Source organism: Eublepharis macularius, chromosome 8 (genome assembly GCF_028583425.1).
Source record: "Eublepharis macularius isolate TG4126 chromosome 8, MPM_Emac_v1.0, whole genome shotgun sequence".
NCBI lineage: Eukaryota > Metazoa > Chordata > Lepidosauria > Squamata > Eublepharidae > Eublepharis > Eublepharis macularius.
Window position 1 is genome coordinate 42,896,983 of NC_072797.1, and position 21,192 is coordinate 42,918,174.

Consider the following 21,192-nt stretch of genomic DNA (forward strand, 5'->3'; position numbering starts at 1 on the left):
AAAGAACAAGAATGTACTGTTGAGTAACAGAATTCTTTTCCCTTTCTTCAGTAAAAAAAACACTTTCAACTGGGATTTGTAGTGTAGTCCCAGGTTGGGACACAGTAACTAAGAAACACATACAAAAATGTTTTGCAACATTCCTCAGCTAAAGGACCATTCAGTAGAGGACTATTTGTCAATAATGTTTTGCTAATTCAGTCAGTGGCCCTGAACTGAACCTGCTGCAATACAGAGATCCCCCTCAGGGTAAGAACTTGACGACAACTCATTTCCTAATCCAGCTGAAAATGGTAGTGCAAGAGCCCTTCCTCCTACTCTTGAAGATTGCTTCCAAAATAAAAACAGAAATTTGCATTGTGTAAGTCCTTTCAAGATGATGATGATGATGATGATGATGATAACATCATTCGATTTATATACCGCCCTTCAGGATGACTTAACACCCACTCAGAGTGGTTTACAAAGTATGTTACTGTATGTCACTGTGACACTGAGAGATCTCTGTCTTTTGGTGCTACATCTCTGAAGATGACAGCCACAGCTGCTGGCGAAACGTCAGGAACTACAATGCCTATGCAGCCCAGAAAATCTACAACAACCGTATGTTACTATTATCCCGTGAGGTGGCTGGAGCTGAGAGAGCTCCAGAGAGCCGTGACTAGCCCAAGGTCACCCAGCCGGCTTCAAGTGGAGGAGTGGGGAATCAAACCCAGCTCTCCAGATTACAGTCCTGAACTCTTAACCACTACACCAAACTGCGCTCTTAACTGCTACACCAAACTGATGGAGCCATAAGCAGTCACACATGAGTGGGAATGGAGAAGTACCAGGTTTTGTTACTGGAATTCACCTGAATGAAGGTCTGACCAGGTCAAATAAAGACTCTCTGCAAAAGATGCAGAGACTTACAGATAAAACTGTCTCAAGGTCTGATACTGTCCCCCCTCACAATGGCAATTAAAATTATCACTTAGGCATCTAAAGACTATCAAACTCACAAATTCAAACACTAGACTCATAAACAATGAGATAATGCAATTAAGACTCCATCTTGGAAACATACAGAGACCAGTGATGGATGAAACAGCAATGCTCCCTCCAGGAATGGCCTAAAAGGAGGGCACTCCGCACAGACCTCATGTCCTTGAGGCACAAATAAAACAGGAAATGGCTGAAAGCTGAAACTCTGCCTCCGAAATACTGATACCCTTATGGAAGCTATGCCAGGTTCCAAAAACATCCAAGGCACATGGTCTTGAGGTGGTTCATCCCAGCACTCACCCCAATGATGAAATATCACCCAGGCACTTCGGTAAACTTTACTGGTGGACACTTCTCTAAAATGGGGATAGAGCACTGGCTAAGAGATGCTTCTCAGTCTCCAAGTTGATCAGCTGAGGATAAGACCTTAGAAGAGCTGACTGATTAGATTCAGAGACCCCAGGGGTCTTGACGTAAAAGATTCATGCAAGCCATGGTCATCTGGGCCATGAACGACTGTTAAAATTACTTTTTCTGAAACATCTTCCCATCTTTGAAATGTTGTGCTCTGAAGAAATTCATAAGGAGACATTTTAGCTACAGAGCTATTAATGCATCCACTTCAGATAACACTAGACAACTACTTTAGCAAAGAATCTCTTTCCCTGACAACTGGAGATACTTATAAAGAATCAACTTTTAGACACCAAAACTCTTTGAGTGCATTGTAAAAGTCTCAGGGTGCACCATGACACCATGAGCTACACCTTGATGAATGCTAGGTTAGACTCTGCCCAAATAAATCTCACTTGAAAACTGGGTCCTTAACTGATAGCTGACATAAACTTCAGTGGAAGCAGGTATTTATTAATGGAAAAAAATAAGTTACTGACAGAAACCTGTTTTATACTGCTATGAACAGAATGGTAGCTGTACGACTGTCAAGCTCACATAACCAGAACAGGAAACTGAAATCCAAAGGATACAGCAGAAAACTCAAAACCCTTCTGTAGAGAGGCTTTTAATGTGTTTAACAGTATACATTTTGGGGACATCGGATCACTCAGCTGAAGTGACCGAACCAGAAATTTGGACAGCAATATGAGTATCGCGTAAAAGAACCTCCAGATATCCCATCACTTCTGATAGCAGGAGAGGGTAAAGCTTATTAATTATAATTACCATGTGAGAAGTTTGGACTCTAGCAGATCAGACCATAATTCCCTATTCACCTAAAGAATTCTGGGCGATGAATCACAGGACTCTGAACATAGCCTGAGCAAAGACTGCACTTGCCCACCTAGTGTCAGGCTATGGATGACAGGCTATGGCAGATAGACCCCTGTACTATCACAGCAAGAATCCAGGATCTTGGTCAAAGGTTTTATTCAGGAATCAGATCATTTCCACAGATATGTCCATAAAATTACTCAGAAGCAAGGTAAGCAACTAAGCAGTAAGAACAGGTTGACAGGAATGACAACATGTGGGGAAACCATTCTTCTTAACTAACACATTTACTCCGCCCCCCTCCCATTAGTAAAACAGTACTTTTAGTGCGAACCCATCCTGAGAACGTTTCACGTATTTCTGCTATCAAGTCTAGACACTGAGAAAGCAGGAGATCAAAGTTGAAAGATAGTAATTCATGGGAGCGAGCAGTGTACAAGGTCAGAAGCACAGAGACCTTCCAAAGTCATTAGATAAGACACCTGCAGCTTGAATAAGCCTGTGAAAGCAAAGCAGTTATGGCACTGGCAATATGACATCAAGTTATAGCATGAAACATTGGTTCAGAACAACAGGTCAGCATCAAATAATGGCATGGATGGGGTACAGACGTGACACCTAGCCTAGCCAACCTATGGGTCCAGATCAGCATTATTAAGTTCTATGTGCATAACGTGCAAAACCTTTGAGCACTAAAGGTGATAAACACTTAGTTGAGAAAACTTTGACTAGACTCAGGCCAAGCAGACTTTTCCCCGGAAAACGTCCCTGTCCCCAAACCCACACACCTAACAGGAGGCTTCTCATATAGCAAAGTCTTAGGGTGCTTAGGCGGCTACAGAAGCAGCTGCAAGGCTTGATCTTGCATCCTGCCATGCCTTTAGACTTGCTGTGAAACCTGGACACTGCTTGGGGGTTGGGGGGAGAACAATACACGTTTCAAGAACAGTCTAAGAAAGTACATTCTAGTCCCCTAAGGTTGCTGGGAGACATTTTTCTATAAATGACCAAGTCAAAGTTCTTTTTCTAAGAGCTTCCAAGAATACACGTTCTGCACCCAGACAGGGCTTGTTGGGGCTACCAAAAGTCCCTCCCCCCTGGAGAACAACATCATCTCAACGAACCCATCTGCTACCCAGAGATGAACCAATCCCAGCAATCCCCACCATCACTCAGGAAGAGAAATGCCACACTACAAAAGAATTAACTACAATGCTTTTACTTCTGCAGCCATCTGCCGTAGAGAAAATATCCAAGTTTTTTTTAAAAAGTATCACGTACAACCTTTTAAAATCAGAGACCAATTAATGTCTTCAGCACTATTTATTTTAATCTTAAGCACTACATAACATGTTCTATGCTGGCTGTCAAGCTGAACAGATAATTTAAACCATGCAATTAGAACAGTTTCTCCACTCCAATAAAAACCAGACACTTTTAAAATGAGCTAGCTAATGTTAAACAAATTGTGTACAATATTTCTCTTTAAATATTCACCGTATTAGAAGATTGTGTACTGCCTATTTAATTAGACTTTAGAAATCAAGCCCTGTAACTTTTGTAGTCCAAACATCCTGTTTCTGTTTGTCCATGGTCCCCTAAAAATATTATATATCATTAAAAAGGATGTAATAAATGTAATAAATGTGCATTTACAAGTGGAAGCTTAAGTTCTTAAAAGTTGCTCCTATACTTGGATGTTAGGAATACAAGTGTGATTGCAATTTTATTTATTTATTTACATTATTTATAGTCCACTTCTCATTGGGAGAGAATAAGTAATACAATCAACAGGATGGGACATCTAATGAACAATGCAATAGAATATATGCTGTAGAAATCTGAAAACAGAACTGAAACAAAAACATGAATATTAACATGATGTATTAAATGATGCAAAAATTATATAGTTGGGCCGTACTTAGAAAATAGGCAGCATGAGATATTCACAATAGTGTAAGACGACAGCCCTAAACTTTTATCCAAGTAGCTTTCTAAACCATTGTACGATTTGTCCAATGGCATGATAAATAACAACAACAACAACATTCGATTTATATACCACCCTTCAGGACAACACCCACTTAGAGCAATTTACAAAACATATTATGCCTACAACAATCACCCTGTGAGGTGGGCAGGGCTGAGAGAGCCCTGGAGGAGATGTGACTGACCCAAGGTCACCCAGCTGGCTTCAAGCAGAGGAGGAATCAAACCCAGTTCTCCCGCCACTCATAACCACTACACCAAATGGGCATATTTAGATCCTTGAGATTCAGATAAACTTTAATTGGAGTCCAGGGCATCCATTTGTACTCTAATGTTTCCAATATCTTCCCCTTCTTTCATATGATTGGTATAATTCTTACAGGCAACAGACCAATACAAGGCTCACTCTTGCAAGCAATAGCATTTTGTTCGCTTTCTAAAAATGTTTGATCCCTCCTAAATAAAAATAATAGTACTACTACACTGATAAAGCAGAAAACTAGAACAAAGGGTCAGATTTAATACAGTTTGAGTACAATTTAAACCTCAATTAACTTCAACCAAATGCAGTGTCCTAGATGAAAAATACTCCTCACCTCACAGGTATTGTAGTCCTCAGAATCCAGCAGGCTACAAAGCTTTGGTAAGAGCTCAGGCCAATTCTGTAATTCTCCCTTTGAGGCAATGGTTGTTATCAGGATACCTTAAATGTGTAGGAAAGAGTAAAAGATGATGATACGGTCATCAGACCCAAGTTGGTTTTCAGATATAGCGGAATACAAGCATAAGAAAGTATATCAAAAACTAAGTAGGAAAATTTACTCCCTATTCATCTTTGACTGGTTATGTAGATCAAGCCTTTAAGAGAGAACACTCAGTTAATTCAAGAAGCCAATGAATTCCTATTTTTCTAATGAATAATAGAAGCAGTTTCCATAGCATCATTTTGTTTAACATTGAAAAGGGAAGCTGCACATTCTGTTCACTCATTGCAAGGGAAGAAGTCATTTATCTGGGAATAATGTAAGAGGTACCAGCAGCTACGCATACAGGTCTTCCATTTTCAAATTACCTGGTAGTGCTATTGACGTATCTATTATGGATGCTAGCAGTGATGTCACATTCAGGGCACACCAGGGCCTCCCAAAAGCCTCTGATGTCATGGTAGGACTGGGCTGTGCACCCATCCCCTGGGTATCACCTTCCTGGAGGACTGTGCCATGTCAAGTAGGCAAGCAGGCTAGCTCCTCCCATCTACTCCCCAGCTTGGGCTTATGGAGCCCTCTTTATCCTCTCTTCTGCCCAACTCCACCCCTCTGTGCCCACCACTGTCATGCCAGCCCACATCTGGGCTAAAGGTTGAAGCACACCTGGGGGAATTTTCATCTTGATCTCCTCCAGTCCTCTACAATATCCCTGGGAGCCAGAGAGCTCCCTGTCACTGATCTGAGGGGACCTTGGCTCCAGCCTTTCCCTGCGTCTCTCAGCAAGGCTACCACTTGGAATAACATCAGAGGGAGGCTGGGCCTGGCTGTCAGCTCGCTTGCCATGTCCACAGGCTGGGCTGACTGGGCAAGGTTTACCACGAGTATCCCAGCTGATCCCAGGTTGCTGAGCAGCTTTGCTGAGGCCTGCAATGAGAGCTATGGATACTGACTGCGTTAAGGCAGCCAGGTGCATACTACACTACAACACAACACAAAGTGAGATTTTGTGGTCCACACTAAAACTGGCCTTTGGGTTCATGTTTTCCAGCACAGTTGCATAAAACCATTTCCTATGTTCATACTCTGGAACGGTCTATTCCCTCCAGGTAGAATTGCTAAGCCATTCTTTTTTTGAAGCAATTAATTATCAGCTGCCAAGGAACCAATCTCTGAAGCTACAGGCAGGGAGTGCCCCCCCCCCATTTAACGCAATTCCGATGATAACCACATGAAGGTGTAAAAGTAATCTTATGAGAGATGTATTTTAAGAGAGCACTCATATTACAGCAGGTCTCTATGAGTATTCCATGTTTTGTTGTTGTTGTTAAGAAATAGCTTGATTTTATTGTTAAGTACAAGTCTAATAGTATGGAATTTACATTTTTGAAAGGAGTTTGTTGAAGGATGTGTTTGATGTCTTCGATTAGTTGGAGGATTTTTTTCTTTTTTGTGCCCATGTGTCAGTTTTTGTTTTTCTAAAATTTCTCAACTATAAACAAACTTTTATACAGCTAATTGTTATAATGTGACAGTTGTATTTCTGAAGACTGTTGCACTATAGAAAATCATGTTGTAGCAATGTAACTACAATAAGAAATGATGGTGTAGAAGTGGGAAATGTTCCAAACTAGGGGGTGCGCCCTTCGAGTTCGGGAATTGGGGTTTTGACCCAAATTGGGCCCAATCCGGAAAGATTAGGCATTTCCAAATCAGCCTCAGCACTGCTGAAGTGATTAAGAAATGCCGAAGCAAAGCTTACTGAAGCACTTCGGAATGCTTCAGTAAGCTTCGGGTAGTGCAGCAGCACTCTTTCCCTTGCCGTTCCTTAAGTGACAAGAGCAATTACAAAGGGCAACACTGTGTGGTAACAAGGGTATGAAAAGTAACAACCCACAACAGTAAGGTCTACAAAACCAACACAATATGGTGACACACAAATATGGCAAAAATTACCAAACGTTTTTATATAAAGTCCTTCTGAATAAGGATGATAATGCCAACTACTTTAGATTTTCAAAACAACACAAGGAATGCACAACCCAAAAAGCCAATCCTCCCCGAGAGGGTAACGTCCCAAAAGAGTCTCTTGAACAATGTTGAAAATATTCCTCTCTTCTTGACTGCAGTGGCCTTCCGACGAACACGTTCCGATGACCAACTCCCAGCCGGGAGAATCCACAGCTGTTGACGCCTGATATATGGTATCCATATGGAACTAGAGGAGTGAGTGAAGCATTGTGGAACCGCACAACTATTCATATACTGCGCTCTTGAAAAAGAAATTCCGAAACAGGAGTTCAGCTTGCGCCCTGTTGAGCGCGTGGTGGCCCTCCTTTCTCCCTGTGGGCTTGGCGTCACAGCTGCAGATTCTCCCGGCTGGGAGTTGGTCATCGAACATGTTCGTCGGAAGACCACTGCAATCAAGAAGAAAGGAATATTTTCGACATTGTTCAAGAGACTCTTTTGGGATGTTACCCTCTGGGGGAGGATTGGCTTTTTGGGTTGTGCATTCCTTGTGTTGTTCTGAAAATCTAAAGTAGTTGGCATTATCATCCTTATTCAGAAGGACTTTATATAAAAACGTTTGGTAATTTTTGCCGTATTTGTGTGTCATCATATTGTGTTCCTTAAGTGACAGCAAGAGAGGAAGTGCTTTCAGGCACTTTTGTGCCTATTTTTAGCCAATGGGAGGGAGGATGAGGGGGTTGGAGTGATTGAGAGGCAGGAGGGAAGGGGATCAGGGAAGGGAGGAGGCTGTGAGTGGCCAACTGCCAACTGGCTCTCCTTCCCTTGCCAATGGGGGGGGGGTTTCCCCCCCTCTGGAAGGAGACTGCCTTTTTTAAAAAAAAATGGATTTAAATTAGAGGCTTCCCTGCTTAAGCCTCGTGTTGCTGGCTTGCTTCTCTCTCTGGATTCTGGGGCTGGCTCTGACCTGGACTGCCGGGACTGACTGACTGCACCTGAAGACTGGTTTGAGAGTCACTAGACTCACAGGGGGTTTTTTCCCTGTGGGGGAAGGGGCTGGTTGTCTTGAGGGAAGGGGAAATTGTTATTAGTTTGCATTTTAAGTTTTCTGTTTAATTTTTGCTGATTTGTTTTGCTGTGTGGCTTGTTTTGGGGGCGTTGTGTGGGATGAGCTTTAATTGGTTTGGCTTTTTCACTTATTGTTATTTTGCTGTTCTTCTGGGAGGGGACTTCTGTTTTATCCTATGGTTGTATGGGGCTTCTCTTGCTGTTTCAGCTTGCTTTGCTTTAGATTCTTATTCGGGGGGGGGGTGCTCAGCTGCTTTTCCTGTTAATTGTTGCTGCTTCTAGTTCTTTGTGGGAGTGGCTGTTTTGGCGGCTTAACAAGTTGGTTTAGACTATTGGAATAGGTTTGGTCTGTTAACTGTTGATGGTTGTTCTTGTTTGGATGGTGGGTGTTTGTAGGGCAACTAAGCAATGTTTGAGTTATGTACTTTTGGGTTTTGGGGGGTGGTTCAGTTTGGTTCTGTTGGGCTGTCTGGGGTGTACCCTGTAAGTGGGCGTGTGGCTGTGGCCATTGGCAGCCATGAACCATTTGTTTTTGCTGTGGGAGTCTGGTTTTCCACACAGAAGAAACAAATGGGTGGCTTCCCCTCCTTTTGGGGGGGGGGGGCATAAAGTGGTCTATCAGGTCCAAACTCCCTGAAACTTGGGAGGCTCTGTAGAGGACAGTTAGGAGTAGGTCCCCAGAAAATTGGATGAATTTTGCTTGCAAAATGCCACCCCAACCCCCTAGATAGCTCCCCTAGTTTTCCCCATAGGGAATAATTCATTCTCCAACCCAACATTTTAGCAAAGCTTACTCTAATATGCTTCATATTTTCATTCTTTTAAAAATATAACTGGCTTCTACATTACTCTTAATAATTCAGTAAAGAAAACTCCTTTGCATTACTGACCTATATTGTTTAAGCAAAAATCAAGGCTTAGTATCTTATGTACATTTATTTGGAAGGAAACTGCAATGAATTCAGTGAGGCTTACTTCTGATTAAACATGCAGGATCAAGAAGTAGTCAACAGGATCGACCTGGTAGTATAAATAGCTCCTCTTAAAATGTCTATTTGAGGAACACTGGTGCATAATATAATCCTGCTTTTAATATTCTACTGTACAGATTCAAACACTTTCATTTGCAAAATACTGTTGTACCAAAGAATTCCACCAATATTGTAAATCAAACAAAAAACCTTCCATATTTGTATACTGCAGTCAAAGTAGGATTTGTACATCACTTTTCACTGAATGTTACACTTAAAATATAACATGGTTATCAACACAAAGAGGACAATGAACTATAGAGAATTCAGCTGTATTGAAGCCAGTGAATTGTTTCAGAAGTTAACCAACCAAACATTCCTGGGATTAATGAATGTAATAGATTTTAAGTAACATATTTTTTGAAGGGAGCAATCGGTGGTTCATTCAGTCATGTTAAATTAACACCACTGTTCCCAAATGCAATGGCCACTTTTTCATCATAAGGACCTGTAGAAAATTGTTTTCTGTTCATCTGCAACAACATTTTGGATAAAATAGAAAAGATGAGAATAATGTAAGACAGTTTGGGCCCTCCCCATTGGGGGAAAAGGCAAGATACAAATGAAGTAAACAAACATTTGGTAACTACTTGGATCAATGCTACAGATTCAACCACAATAATCAAAATACGTTTTCTGATATCAACTGATAAACCAAAATATTGGTTTATTTTAAAACACATCTCCGCAAATAGTATTTTAAGTTCTGACTTGACTTCCACATAACAAAGCATTCTTTTAGCTAATACCCCCTAAAATGTCACACTCAAATGTTTACAAATCATTTCGTTTTTCATAGACATGGACAGAGTTTATACACATAAAGCTGGCTTACAGTGAGCCAGAGCACTGGTCTATCAAGATCAGTATCGTCTCATCTGACAGCAGTTTTCCAAGGTCTCAGGCAGGGACCAGGTACTATCTGTTCCATTAACTGTACATGCCAAAATTTAAACCTGGGACCTCCTACATGCAAATCAGACTCTCTACCACTGAGCCATATCCCCTTTCCCAAATCTGCCATGAAAGGAATTATTTCAAATATTTGTAACTCACCTACAGTGGCTCTGATTAATGGGGAGGAGTCGCCAATATTGTTTAAGCACTCGCTCTTAATGAAGTCAGTTACTCCATTAGGAAAGCTGTGAAAATGAGCTTTCACATTATTCTTCAAGATGAGGCCACTCAGCGACCGTGTGGGTTCATCTGTATTATTAAAAAAGGCATGTAAAATACTTTAGTAAAACTCTTGAGATACATTAATCTACAGAAGCTTTAAACATGCCAAAATAGGCAGTACAGATATATTAGATTCAGTTGTTAAAATCAGCCTTTAAAAATACCAAGCCTGATAGACAGATAGCCATCACATAAAAGAAAAGTTATTAACTTGCAGTCCTCATCCTATGCTATGAATCAATCCATCATTATCATGCCTTGAAAAGGCCACTCCTTACAGGCCATACTAAGTATTGTGGAAGCATCGCATAACATCAGAAATTCAATTTCTGTTCAATGGTGTCATGTCCATCGCTAAACAGAACCAATATTAAAGTAGTGACTTGAAAAATGAGAGCCAGTGGCGGCATAGCAACTAGAGTGTCAGACTAGGACCTAGGAAACCCAGGTTCAAATCCCCACTCTGCCATACAAGCTTGTTGGGTGACCTTCAGCCAGTCACACACTCTGAGCCTAACCTACCTCACAGGGTTGATGTGAGGATTAATTGGAGGAGAGAAGGAAGTAAGTTGCTTTGGGTCCTCCCCCCCCCCCACTAAAGAGAAAGGCAGGATATAAATGAAGTAAAAAATAAAAAAAAATAAAACAATGCCTCATAGATTCTTCAAATACAAGTGCTTTCTATTTTTCAGACCAGTGTGGTAAGTCATCTGCTCTAAATATTGGAGCCTGGGGAACGTTGTATATCTGTAGCAGTGTTCTAGAGCTTACAATGAAGCAAAATTTTTTATAGTAAGGCTTCAAAACCAATGTGCACAATTGCCTTAGGCAAAAAAAGGAGGGTCCCCACATACAAGTAAGAACTGATTAGACCAGAAATTTGTTTTTTAATATGCTAAAATTCATTTTACAGTCTAGGACTTTTAACAGAGGGGTGGTAGGCTGCAGGAATTTTTTTAAAAGGAGATTTAGTTGGGGTTTTATTAAGTTTGCATTTGTGGGCTGCCTTGAGCCATAGGCAGAGGATAAATAAGTAAATACATTTAAAATACAAAAATAGTTCTTTTTGCACAACAGCAAAAGAAAGGAACAAGTTTACATTAAGATATTCACAAAAGGAAAATATGAATTCAAATACAATTTGTTTTATTATGAAGGTAAGATGATAAACGTCTTTGGTATACAGATTTAATCTTTAACTCAAGCCAATTTCAATAAAGATTCTTCTTAAAATATTTTAGCATTTTTATAAGTGCCACTTTCATTGCCTTACTAAATTATTCTAAATTCCAGGCTACATTCTGAAATTCTGAACCAAAATGTACTCAGTTGCTGATTCACATTACATAAAATTCCAAGTGAGTTAAAACAGACTTCTACTGGGAAAACATTCACCATTTGAATAACCAGACAATCCTTTGCAGTTATGCCAATCTAAACCCACTGAAATTAATGGATTTAGACTGGCATAACTCTGCATAGGATTACACTGTTAAAGCTGTACAAATTGAAGGGCAAGCACAAAATGGAAAGCACAGGTATACTCACTACATAGAAAGCAAATTTCCATGACAAACTGTTATCTTTTGATTATCTAATTGCCACATACAGTTAGAATCTAGGGATTTGTATAATTCAGCAAGAAGTGCATGGTTATAGATCAAATTCATAACCTTTAGAAATTCTCAGCAAGGATCCAGGCATCAAAGGCAAGATTTCTTTCTTAAGGACAGATTCACTGTGCACCACTAGGCTATGTAAAAATTATAGTGAGCCAGGCTACTGAAGTGGCATAAATTATTAAAGCAGTTGGCAGTACCCACAGGAAGCAAGAACTAACGCACAAACTGTATTGATGCTTGTGCAGCCATTAGATTTCTGCAAAAGTCCACTACTTCACTATTTAAAAAAGCCCATGTAGGCCAAGTTCCCCATTAGTTCCAATTCATACATGTTTAAAAATGGCATATTCTAGGAACTTTAAAAGGAGGGTAGACATATTCAACTCACCACTAACATGCAGGCATTTACCATTTTTACAACCATCTTGGAATACTTCACCTATATGCTGTTCTGTAATAGCCCTGTTCTGTCCAAAATCGAAAAGAGTCCAGTAGCACCTTTAAGACTAACCAACTTTACTGTAGCATAAGCTTTTGAGAATCACAGTTCTCTTCATCAGATGCGAGAACTGTGATTCTCGAAAGCTTATGCTACAGTAAAGTTGGTTAATCTTAAAGGTGCTACTGGACTCTTTTCGATTTTGGACAGAACAGGGCTATTACAGAACAGCTGTAATACAGCTGTAAGAATACGGAGTAACACGGCTAACTCCTCTGTTCTGTTCAACTTCACTTGGAAGTCAGATTCTATTGATTTCCAGAGTTGTCTTGCCAATGTGATCTCCACCAAAAAAACTGTATGCAATCCAGTTTAATGGACTAATATAATCAACTGTTAAGTCATGTTGAACAAAAAACTGAAAAACCGGAATAGCACCTGCCCATCATATTTAATTCTAATTTTATAATATTTTTATTAACTGCTTATAGCAACTCACCTTCAGATTTTAATTTTGTAAGAACAAAAATCAGGTAGTTGTTGAAGTCTGGATACTGATTGAGTTGTTCCAGTTTCTCAAGAAGAACATTCTGTTAAGGAGCACTTCATGTAAGCTGTGAAAAACTTCAAGTTCTTATGTTTAAACATACAGTTAAACCTCAATGCAATTATTTGAAAGACGGCAGCAAGAAATCTGAAATCTATCTACGTGCCATAACTTATTTACCAGTTAACCCATTGCTAATGGCTAGTAGCACTTCCCCTCCAACACCCATGATTGGCAAAATTAGAAATACAGCATCAAATCATCCGGGGGACAACATGCACAGCTCTATCTCCTTCTGCCTTGAAGGGAGTCCTGTACAACAATGCGGTGCAGGCCTCTGTTGGATTTACATGTAAATCCCATCTTATCCTCTACTCAGTGAGAGCTGGCACTAAAGGAATAGCCATCTCTATTACTTGTACTGCACCCAAAGCAAATAGCAGCAAATCAACCTCTCTGCTAGTCTCCCAAAGAAACTGGAGCATGGAGCATGTTACCAATCCTTATTTTCAAGGTTTAATCTAGATTCTCCCTGCACTTAAAAAGTAGGTACTGAAACTATCTTGAAAGGTGATTCTCAAAATATTCTGCTGGTAAAAGGAGGGGTATCTAAATTCACACTTTGAAAAATGCAGACTAAAAAAAAAATGCAGACTAACAGTTCTCTTTAACCTATGTATGCCTGTTTATATCTTAGCTCATTCACTTACTTAAGTAAATTACAATATATGTATTTATTCAGAGGTAATTCATTGTTGAGTTCAATGGATAGAGCTGCATCATCAGAGTCATATTAATATCAGTGGGGCTTTACCAATGTCTAACAGTTAATCCAAGCAATAGTGCTGCATAATAAGTTCTAATTTTCTTGCACTTAAAATCATCTCGTTGTTTTTCTGAGCTTTTGTAATTGAATATGCCTTAGTAACTGTTATTTGCTACTGCAGTAAGCCATCATACTACCAAATCCAATGATTTTTCCTTATTACAGAACATCCACTAAGAATATTGTATGTTAGTATATCAGAGACAAGAGCCTGTCTCTAAAGCAGGGCACCAAAGCACCCACCCAGTGTTTTTAGAAAGTGTTCAGGGCCAGATGGGGATTTTGCCCAGCAGGGTTTCTGACTGGCCATTAGAGATCTAATTGACTGTACAGATAGCTTTGACATCAACTGCCACCACCACACAAGAATCTTCACTGCAGGATTCATGATAAGCTGTGTGTATACACAGAAATATTTTTAAACAATGTTTATTTTAAAAGACATACTGTCAAATATAGTTTCTGCCTGAAATGTTGAAAATTTGCTATTAGAGTTCCACACAACCTCACTCCCTGACATTTTGTGGTGGGGTTCACCTCCTGGAACAGTCATTTTGTGGTTGTGCCACCACCTTGTGCCAGAATTCCAAAGGTGCCCCCAGGCATAAAAATGCTCGGAACTCCTGCTCTAAAGGCTAATGGGAGAGAGAAGACAGAACTTGCATTTGCTGCAGGAAATATGAAGGTATAGCTTTCCTTTCATTTATTATCAGAGAATACATAAATTTTTGCACATCACCAGTTCTTTATACTGAATTTTAACTTCTGCAAGCCCCTTTGGATACTACTTTTGTCCAAAGAGCAAATTAAACACAAATTAAACATGCAACCAGCAGGGAACCAATCTAGCAAGCAGGATGGCTTTAGACAGGCCTTTGTGTGCCACTGAGATCTTTTCCCATTAGAAGAAAGGAAATCTCAAAGAGAATGTGTATCTCATCTGAACAGAGGATGTGAGCAAGGGCCTTACTTAAGTAGGGAAAGTGAAAACACAGAACATTTTCAGCCACCTATCAGTATTTGGCAAAAGTGTATGTTCCTCCACCGTATTATATAAAAGAATCTTTTTGAAACAGGGGAAAATATTCCAGAACACTAACAGAAAGCAAGATTAGCATACAACTCTTTCCGTTTTAAGAACCTAGAATCCTTCACAATACCAAAATACTAGATTAAGGTTCTGAGTATTATTACACAAGAGTCTGGAGAACCAGAGATTTCCTACATTTCCACTATCAGCACAATGGTTCTCAAAGAATAAAAATTTCAGCAGGAAAAGGCAGAGAGTTGCCAAGAAAGGAACAAGCTCCTCACTGATCTCTTGTATTTGTGTCATGACCTGGTCAGAATAAGAGCGCTAATATACCCACATCCTATTCATTCAACCTAATGGAGGCCCATGCCCTATTAGGTGTTGGTTTTTAATTAACAAGATGCCTTCTACCTGCATTGTACTGGGGAAATGTTTATACAGAGGCTTAAAATTATGATCTGACACTCCTGTCCATAATCTAAACATGGATAAAAGATATACAGTAAGACAACTGGAAATATCTCCAGCACGCCACAAGTGAGTTATCATATCCACTTCTGAATAAAACTATTTATTTTGGCACCTATTTTCCAGGTCATTGATTTACTCCATTTCTACAGCAAGTTTCATTTTAAAGTGATGCTTTAATACTGTCTTCAACCTCCCTTCTCAACTTCATGCTTGCATTTAGTGGAGATTCTAAGAAATCAAAAAACTATAATCTGGATAAACCATACTCATAAACCATGAGTACTTTTTATATCAAAAGCAATGTTGCTTTTTTTTTTCATGGTCAAGCCTATAGGTAACCCTCAAAATAGCCAGAACCCTTACAAAGTATCAGTATTGTGACCTGGCCTGTGCTTTTCAGTTACTCTTCTGGTTCAAACTCAGACATAAAAAAAAAACAAATTTTGGATCCTAATCCTAGAACTTTACCTCCACAGCACACTTTCATTGTAATGCACATGTGTAAACTTGCACACACAAAAAAGGAATAAAGAGGGTACTTTTTAAGGTAGCCCATAGAATCTGGGACTATTATACAAACACAACGAGGTGCCATTTTTTTCAGTAGCTCGACTCCACAACAGACAATGGGAGTACTTTAGAACGCACCAAGCAGGAAAACTAAGAACAACAGAAGATTCACTCCTATTCCCCCATCCTTTGAAGGTGACCTTTATTTATCTGCCTACAATTGTGGGACGCAGTCCGTAATGATCTGTTGCTTCGCCTTTGAAATTAAAGCTCAGGCGACTAATTGCACCAAGAACGACCCCCCTCCAAATCTACTTTGAAGCAGAGGTCGCTTCTCCAAGACCTGATTCTGCATCCTCATTTAACAGCGGACAGATTTTCAGACACACGTTGCTGGGGGGAGGAGAGTGAACTGACCTTTCGGGACCGAGGGGGGGGGGGGGCTGGTGCTCGATCCCGGCCAGCAGGCAGAGCCGAAGGGAAGGTGGAGCCCGGCCGCTCTCCGACTGGGCGCTGGCAGAGGCCCAGCGACGGAGGGAGAGGGCGGCGGCGGCAGAGCCCGGAGCGGCCAGAAGCGGGCCAAAAGGGAGACGTGGGAAGAGGCTTGGCTCCGGGCTCGCAACAGGTGCGGGGCCGGCCGGGCGACCTGGGGGAGGGGCGCTGCCGCCCACGGGCTCCCTCCGCGGTTCAAAGCCCGCGCCACAACCGGGCGGAGGCTGGGTCCGGCCCACGCCATCCCCGGCCGCCTTCGAGAGAGGGCCGGCGGCAGCGCCACTACCCCGGAGCTCTCCTTCTCGCTGCCCTGTGCCTGCACGTCGGTAGGGCTCGGGGGCAGCGCGGTGGGCAGCCCCAGCCGCTGGGGCCCACAGCGCCCGCCCTTCTTTCCCTCCCTCCTTCCCATCTCCCGCCGGAGGATACTTGTTGCACGGCTCTCTGCGTGGTGGTGTCCGGGGACTGAGACTCCTTGAGCAGCTGCAGGATCTGCTGGAGCCCCTGCTCGTCGGGTTTCCACTCGTACTCCATCTTGGCGCTCTGCAAAGACAACAGGCGGCCGCCTCCGTGAGCACAAGCGGCGGCGGCGGCGCTAGGCCTCGCCTCGGAGGGCAGCGCGGCGCCCGCCCCGGCCCGGCCCCAGCCTGTCGCTTTCCCCACACGCCCCGCGTCGCGCCCTCGCCCTGCCGGCCTCCCTGCACGGCCCAGCCCAGCCGCGCCGCCACACACAGACCTGCTGCTCTCCGCCTCAGCCCCGGCTGCCGCCTACTACGCGCTGCGCCGAGCCGACTGAGTCACCGAGGAGAATTTGCAATCCGGCTCGGAGAACCCGGCCGCCTCCCCCTGGGTCCTAGCGCCTCCGTGCCGCCATGGCAGCCTCTCGCGCTCCCAGCCGGCCAGGCGAGCCGCTACGGGGCACAGGCGCTTCGAGGCCCTGGCCTTTAACTCGGGACACGATCCCGCTAAGCCAGCCTTCGGCCGAAATAGCCCCACTGCCCGGGTAGGAGCAGAGTAGCTTCCTTACCCCCCCAGATGGGGACCGGCCTCCCTCTCTGGGCAAGGGAAACAATAATACTGCGCACAAGAGCTTACCACCCTCCGTTCTTCAGCCACCTTGTCCCGGCACTCAGGGTTATTCAAGCGTACTAAGGAGGGAAGATCGCTGATAGCTAATCCTCCTGCAGCCAGATCCTATGCATTCCGAGTCCCGGCGTTTTCTGTGACTTGGGGGCACTTTCCAGCACACCACTGTCAAGTCCCAGGAAAGCGCACACAGAATCACAGCCTGCTGTGAGTGCCAAATCCTAATTAATAACCTTGAATGCAGTGAATTCTGACTGCTGCTCACGTTAAAATGCATGTGCCTATGTATATCTGGATGGGAGATATCCCAAACATCTGATCTATGACTTAAAACTGTCAGATTAGACAGCAGGATTTAAGTCAAGTGACACCTTAGAAACCGACAAGATTTTCAGTGGCAATTTATCTTGTAATCCGCCCTGAGCCTGCTGGAAATGTGGAAAGGGCAGAATAAAAATCGAAAATAAATAAAATAAAATTTAGAGACCAGTGGCACCTTAGAGACCCACAACATTTTCAGATCTGAAGAAGGGAGCTCAGACTCTGGAAAGCTCACACCCTGAAATTCTTGTTGGTCTCTAAAGTGCCACTGGATTCAGATCCAGTTGTTCTATTTCAGGCAAGTAGGCAGAGCCGAAAGGAAGGTGGAGACTGGCCACTCTCAGATTATTGCAGATGGAAGCTAGGGTAAATGACCACAAGGAAATTATTTATTTGGCAGATGGTCAGCAAAATATAAAATCGTTTTGAGTACTAATGTAATGTAAGAATTTGATTAATTCCCACTACAACATGTCCACAAGGCCTCTAAAATAGATAGCGCTTACATTAAGTTTAGGTCAGAAGACTCTATTGGGGAGGGGATGTTTCATCTCCCGTAAGAAGATGCTGCCCCTGCTTCATAATCCATACAGTTCATAAACTTAACAGCAGCACACTTTCCACCCTTTCCATAGTGTAGACAAGACAACCCTAAACAGAGCCAAGCCCAGAAACTTGGGGGGAGATACAAAATTACTGCTTGCACCCATCTATCCTTCCTCAGCTGTAAGTATCCTGTATGTAAGTCAACAGGGATGTTTTATTGCTCAATCTCTTTATCATACACTTCATATCAGATATGATAGCAGCACATATTTTACCCTTTAAAAAATTCCAGTGAGCCTCAGCAGCAAAAATAAACTCACTCTTAAGCAGTTGAACAATAAATGGCTTTAAAATGCACTGTAAGCAGCAGCACTTTCAAAACCATCTAGCAAGTAAAGAGAATGAAAAAGCAATTTTAGATTTTAAAAGTAATTAAGTAATTACAATGACACTTGACACAAACCACATAAGATTGCAAATCCTGTAAGAAGCAATAAGGATTTTGCTCTCTTTTTACAGAAGCTTCCATGATATTAATATTTTCATAAATTGCTGAGTGTTTGGCTAAGTTGACCCTGTTCCTAACAGTTTCTAAAAGTTCATAAACAACTTTTAGATTCTGCTACAGCAGCTAAAACAGTTCAGGATACTATTAAGAATAAAAATAATACTCACTCCATTCTATCCAATTTTAATGTTGAGTAATAAAACCACTGACCTAGTTATTTAATTTTTGTAGTATTTTTAGAATACCATTTTAGCATTATCTTTCCTATTTGATCATGTATTGTGAACTGACAATAGTAGATGGGTAGAATGCCTTAAAGGTAATAAAATCCATATCATAAGATTTATATAATAAATGAAGCATCCCCATTATTTCTGCATATGGCAGAGTAAGCGTCATACACACACATACACATGAGCTAATCTCTTCCTTCTCTCATTCTCAATTGCCATGATCATGCCTCTTAAAGTAGGGGAAATGTATACTTCGAACAATGCACTCCATATTTTCAATGATATAGAGGGGAAAACTGTGCCAACATTTCCAATAATTACTAAATTACTAATGTGGTGAAGTAAAACAAGTCATGATTAGCAGTATTGACAGAAAGACTGTATTTTATTTAGTAACATACTTCCTAATTTATATTCTTTGCACACTGGCAAGCAGTTTTACTTTAATGGAATATTTGAATAACTTCATGTTAATCAACTAGACGTTCCTCCCTACAGCAGTGATGTGACTGAAGTACAAATGAAAAACCATTGATTTTCAAAACATGAACCAGTATTAGTGGAGGGACAATTTGCACTGCCTTTCGCAGCTTATAGTCACCTTTTGGCAACCTGTACAGAACAAGTGCTTGGTAAAGCAGCCATCTGAGTCACTTCCACATGCCATGAGGGATGGCCTACCCAGGCTCTTTCTAATACAGCGTCTGCGCTGGTGTGATCTGTCACTGGGAGCATGCTGGTGCACTCAAGATGGCCACTTGATCATGTGCTTCTTCGGTCTAGGTTAACAAATGCACTAATTGAATAGGAGGTCAAAAAATGTCATGTGAATTGGCTTTCATCCACTTTAGAAAAATTGGTAACCTCAACAATATCCAGCAAAATGCACAAGCCACTTTCTTAGGTTCAGAGTAACCTGATAACTGCAGCAAAGAAATGGGATGAGGGGAACATATCCTTGCTTTACTTTGACAGCAGCATTACAGCTGACATATTAGCCCCTCTAACAGCTAAGACTTCCTGTCAGCCACCCAGAAAGATAGGCCAGACTCAAAAAATTGGTTAGCATATCTCTAGAACTAAAAAATAAAAATGCATGGAATACTTTGTATTCATTAATAGCCTCTCTTCTTTAAAAAATGCCCAAGGCAAAGTACATTAAGAATCTATGTACCTCAAGGTTCAAAAACTGTTTGCCAGAGCTGCTTCCATACATGGGCTAAATATACATTCTCATCTGCTCTTTTTATGCTGCTTTTTTCAATTAGATTATTTGACAGCCTGTTTTCTTCTCTCTTCCCTTCAGGGCAATATGACTGGTAAGGAGTTCTGTGGTGCAACTAGAGCAGAAATGGGCCACAACTGAGACCTGAATGATAGACAACTCTCTCTCACCTTCAGGACAAGATAAAACTTTTTAAAAAAAGATACTACCATGGGATAAACAAACCCCTTTAGAGGCACTCCATGTATTCATTTAAAAGCAAGCTGCAATCATCCCCTTGGAAAAAGCCTATGGATTTTGGTCCTATTGACTCTGAAAGTCAGGATAAGTGAGAAGCAGTATAACATGGCAATCAGTTTTCTAAGTAAAAACTTTCAGGTTGGGAGTCAGTGAAGGGCAATTCTGGATTAAGGTTTTGTACGTAAAGGATTGGGAAGCTCCTTGTGATCTATAAATATGCTACAAGATAGAGGTAGCAGTGGAACAACGGCTTGAGCCTTCAGAGGAAATAGAAAGGATTACATTACATGTTACCATCTAAGGGAAGATAGCCAAAAAGTAAGCAAAAGTACAATTCTACTTCACAACAGGGATGCCATCTGTGAGATCCTAATGTCTGTATTATACATTTTTCTCACCCTTCAGCCACAGACTATAAAAATGGCTCATGCTGTGGAGGTAAGCCTACTAATACATCAAATGTCATTATCCTACAAACTAAATAAGAATCTTCCAAGTGGGCTGTCCTGAGACAATGCTTTGGGATTGCAATTTAAATATGAGCCTGTTAATAACAGGTGTTTGAATCAATAAAAATTATAATTGGCATGGCTTCACTGGCGAGCGATGCACATTAATGAAAAGGTGGCAACACGTGCCTCCAAATAGTTGAAAGCAGTTAACTGGGGAAGTTTCAGATGACTTGCCTGAGGTACTTTTCAAGCTAAATAAAGAAAACCAAAAGAACATCTGTTCTCCTATCAATGACAGATTATATCAGGACACTGATTGGTGGAAAGAATCATGGGAACAAGTAACTCTCCTTGCACATAAACCATTAAAGCTGTTGAAATGCTTTTTTAAAAAACTTGGAGAATATTGAACTGCTCATACCAGTGTCAGAGCCACTGTGATACACAGTGCTTAGAATATCAGCTAGGACAACGGAGACACCAGTTCAAAT

General features: G+C 41.5%; 1 protein-coding gene across 1 annotated transcript in view; it reads right to left on the minus strand.

The window, feature by feature from the left end:
* TNPO1 (transportin 1) overlaps positions 1 to 16,875 on the minus strand; it is a 55,262-nt gene extending 38,387 nt beyond the window's left edge. The window contains exons 1-5 of the mRNA XM_054986317.1: positions 16,827 to 16,875; positions 16,520 to 16,633; positions 12,714 to 12,789; positions 10,031 to 10,180; positions 4,800 to 4,906 (exon numbers count right to left, since the gene is read on the minus strand). Coding sequence (XP_054842292.1) covers positions 4,800 to 4,906; positions 10,031 to 10,180; positions 12,714 to 12,789; positions 16,520 to 16,624 — 438 coding nt within the window. The 5' untranslated portion in view covers positions 16,625 to 16,633; positions 16,827 to 16,875. The remainder of the gene's footprint in view (positions 1 to 4,799; positions 4,907 to 10,030; positions 10,181 to 12,713; positions 12,790 to 16,519; positions 16,634 to 16,826) is intronic.
* Between the last annotated feature and the right edge of the window lie 4,317 nt (positions 16,876 to 21,192).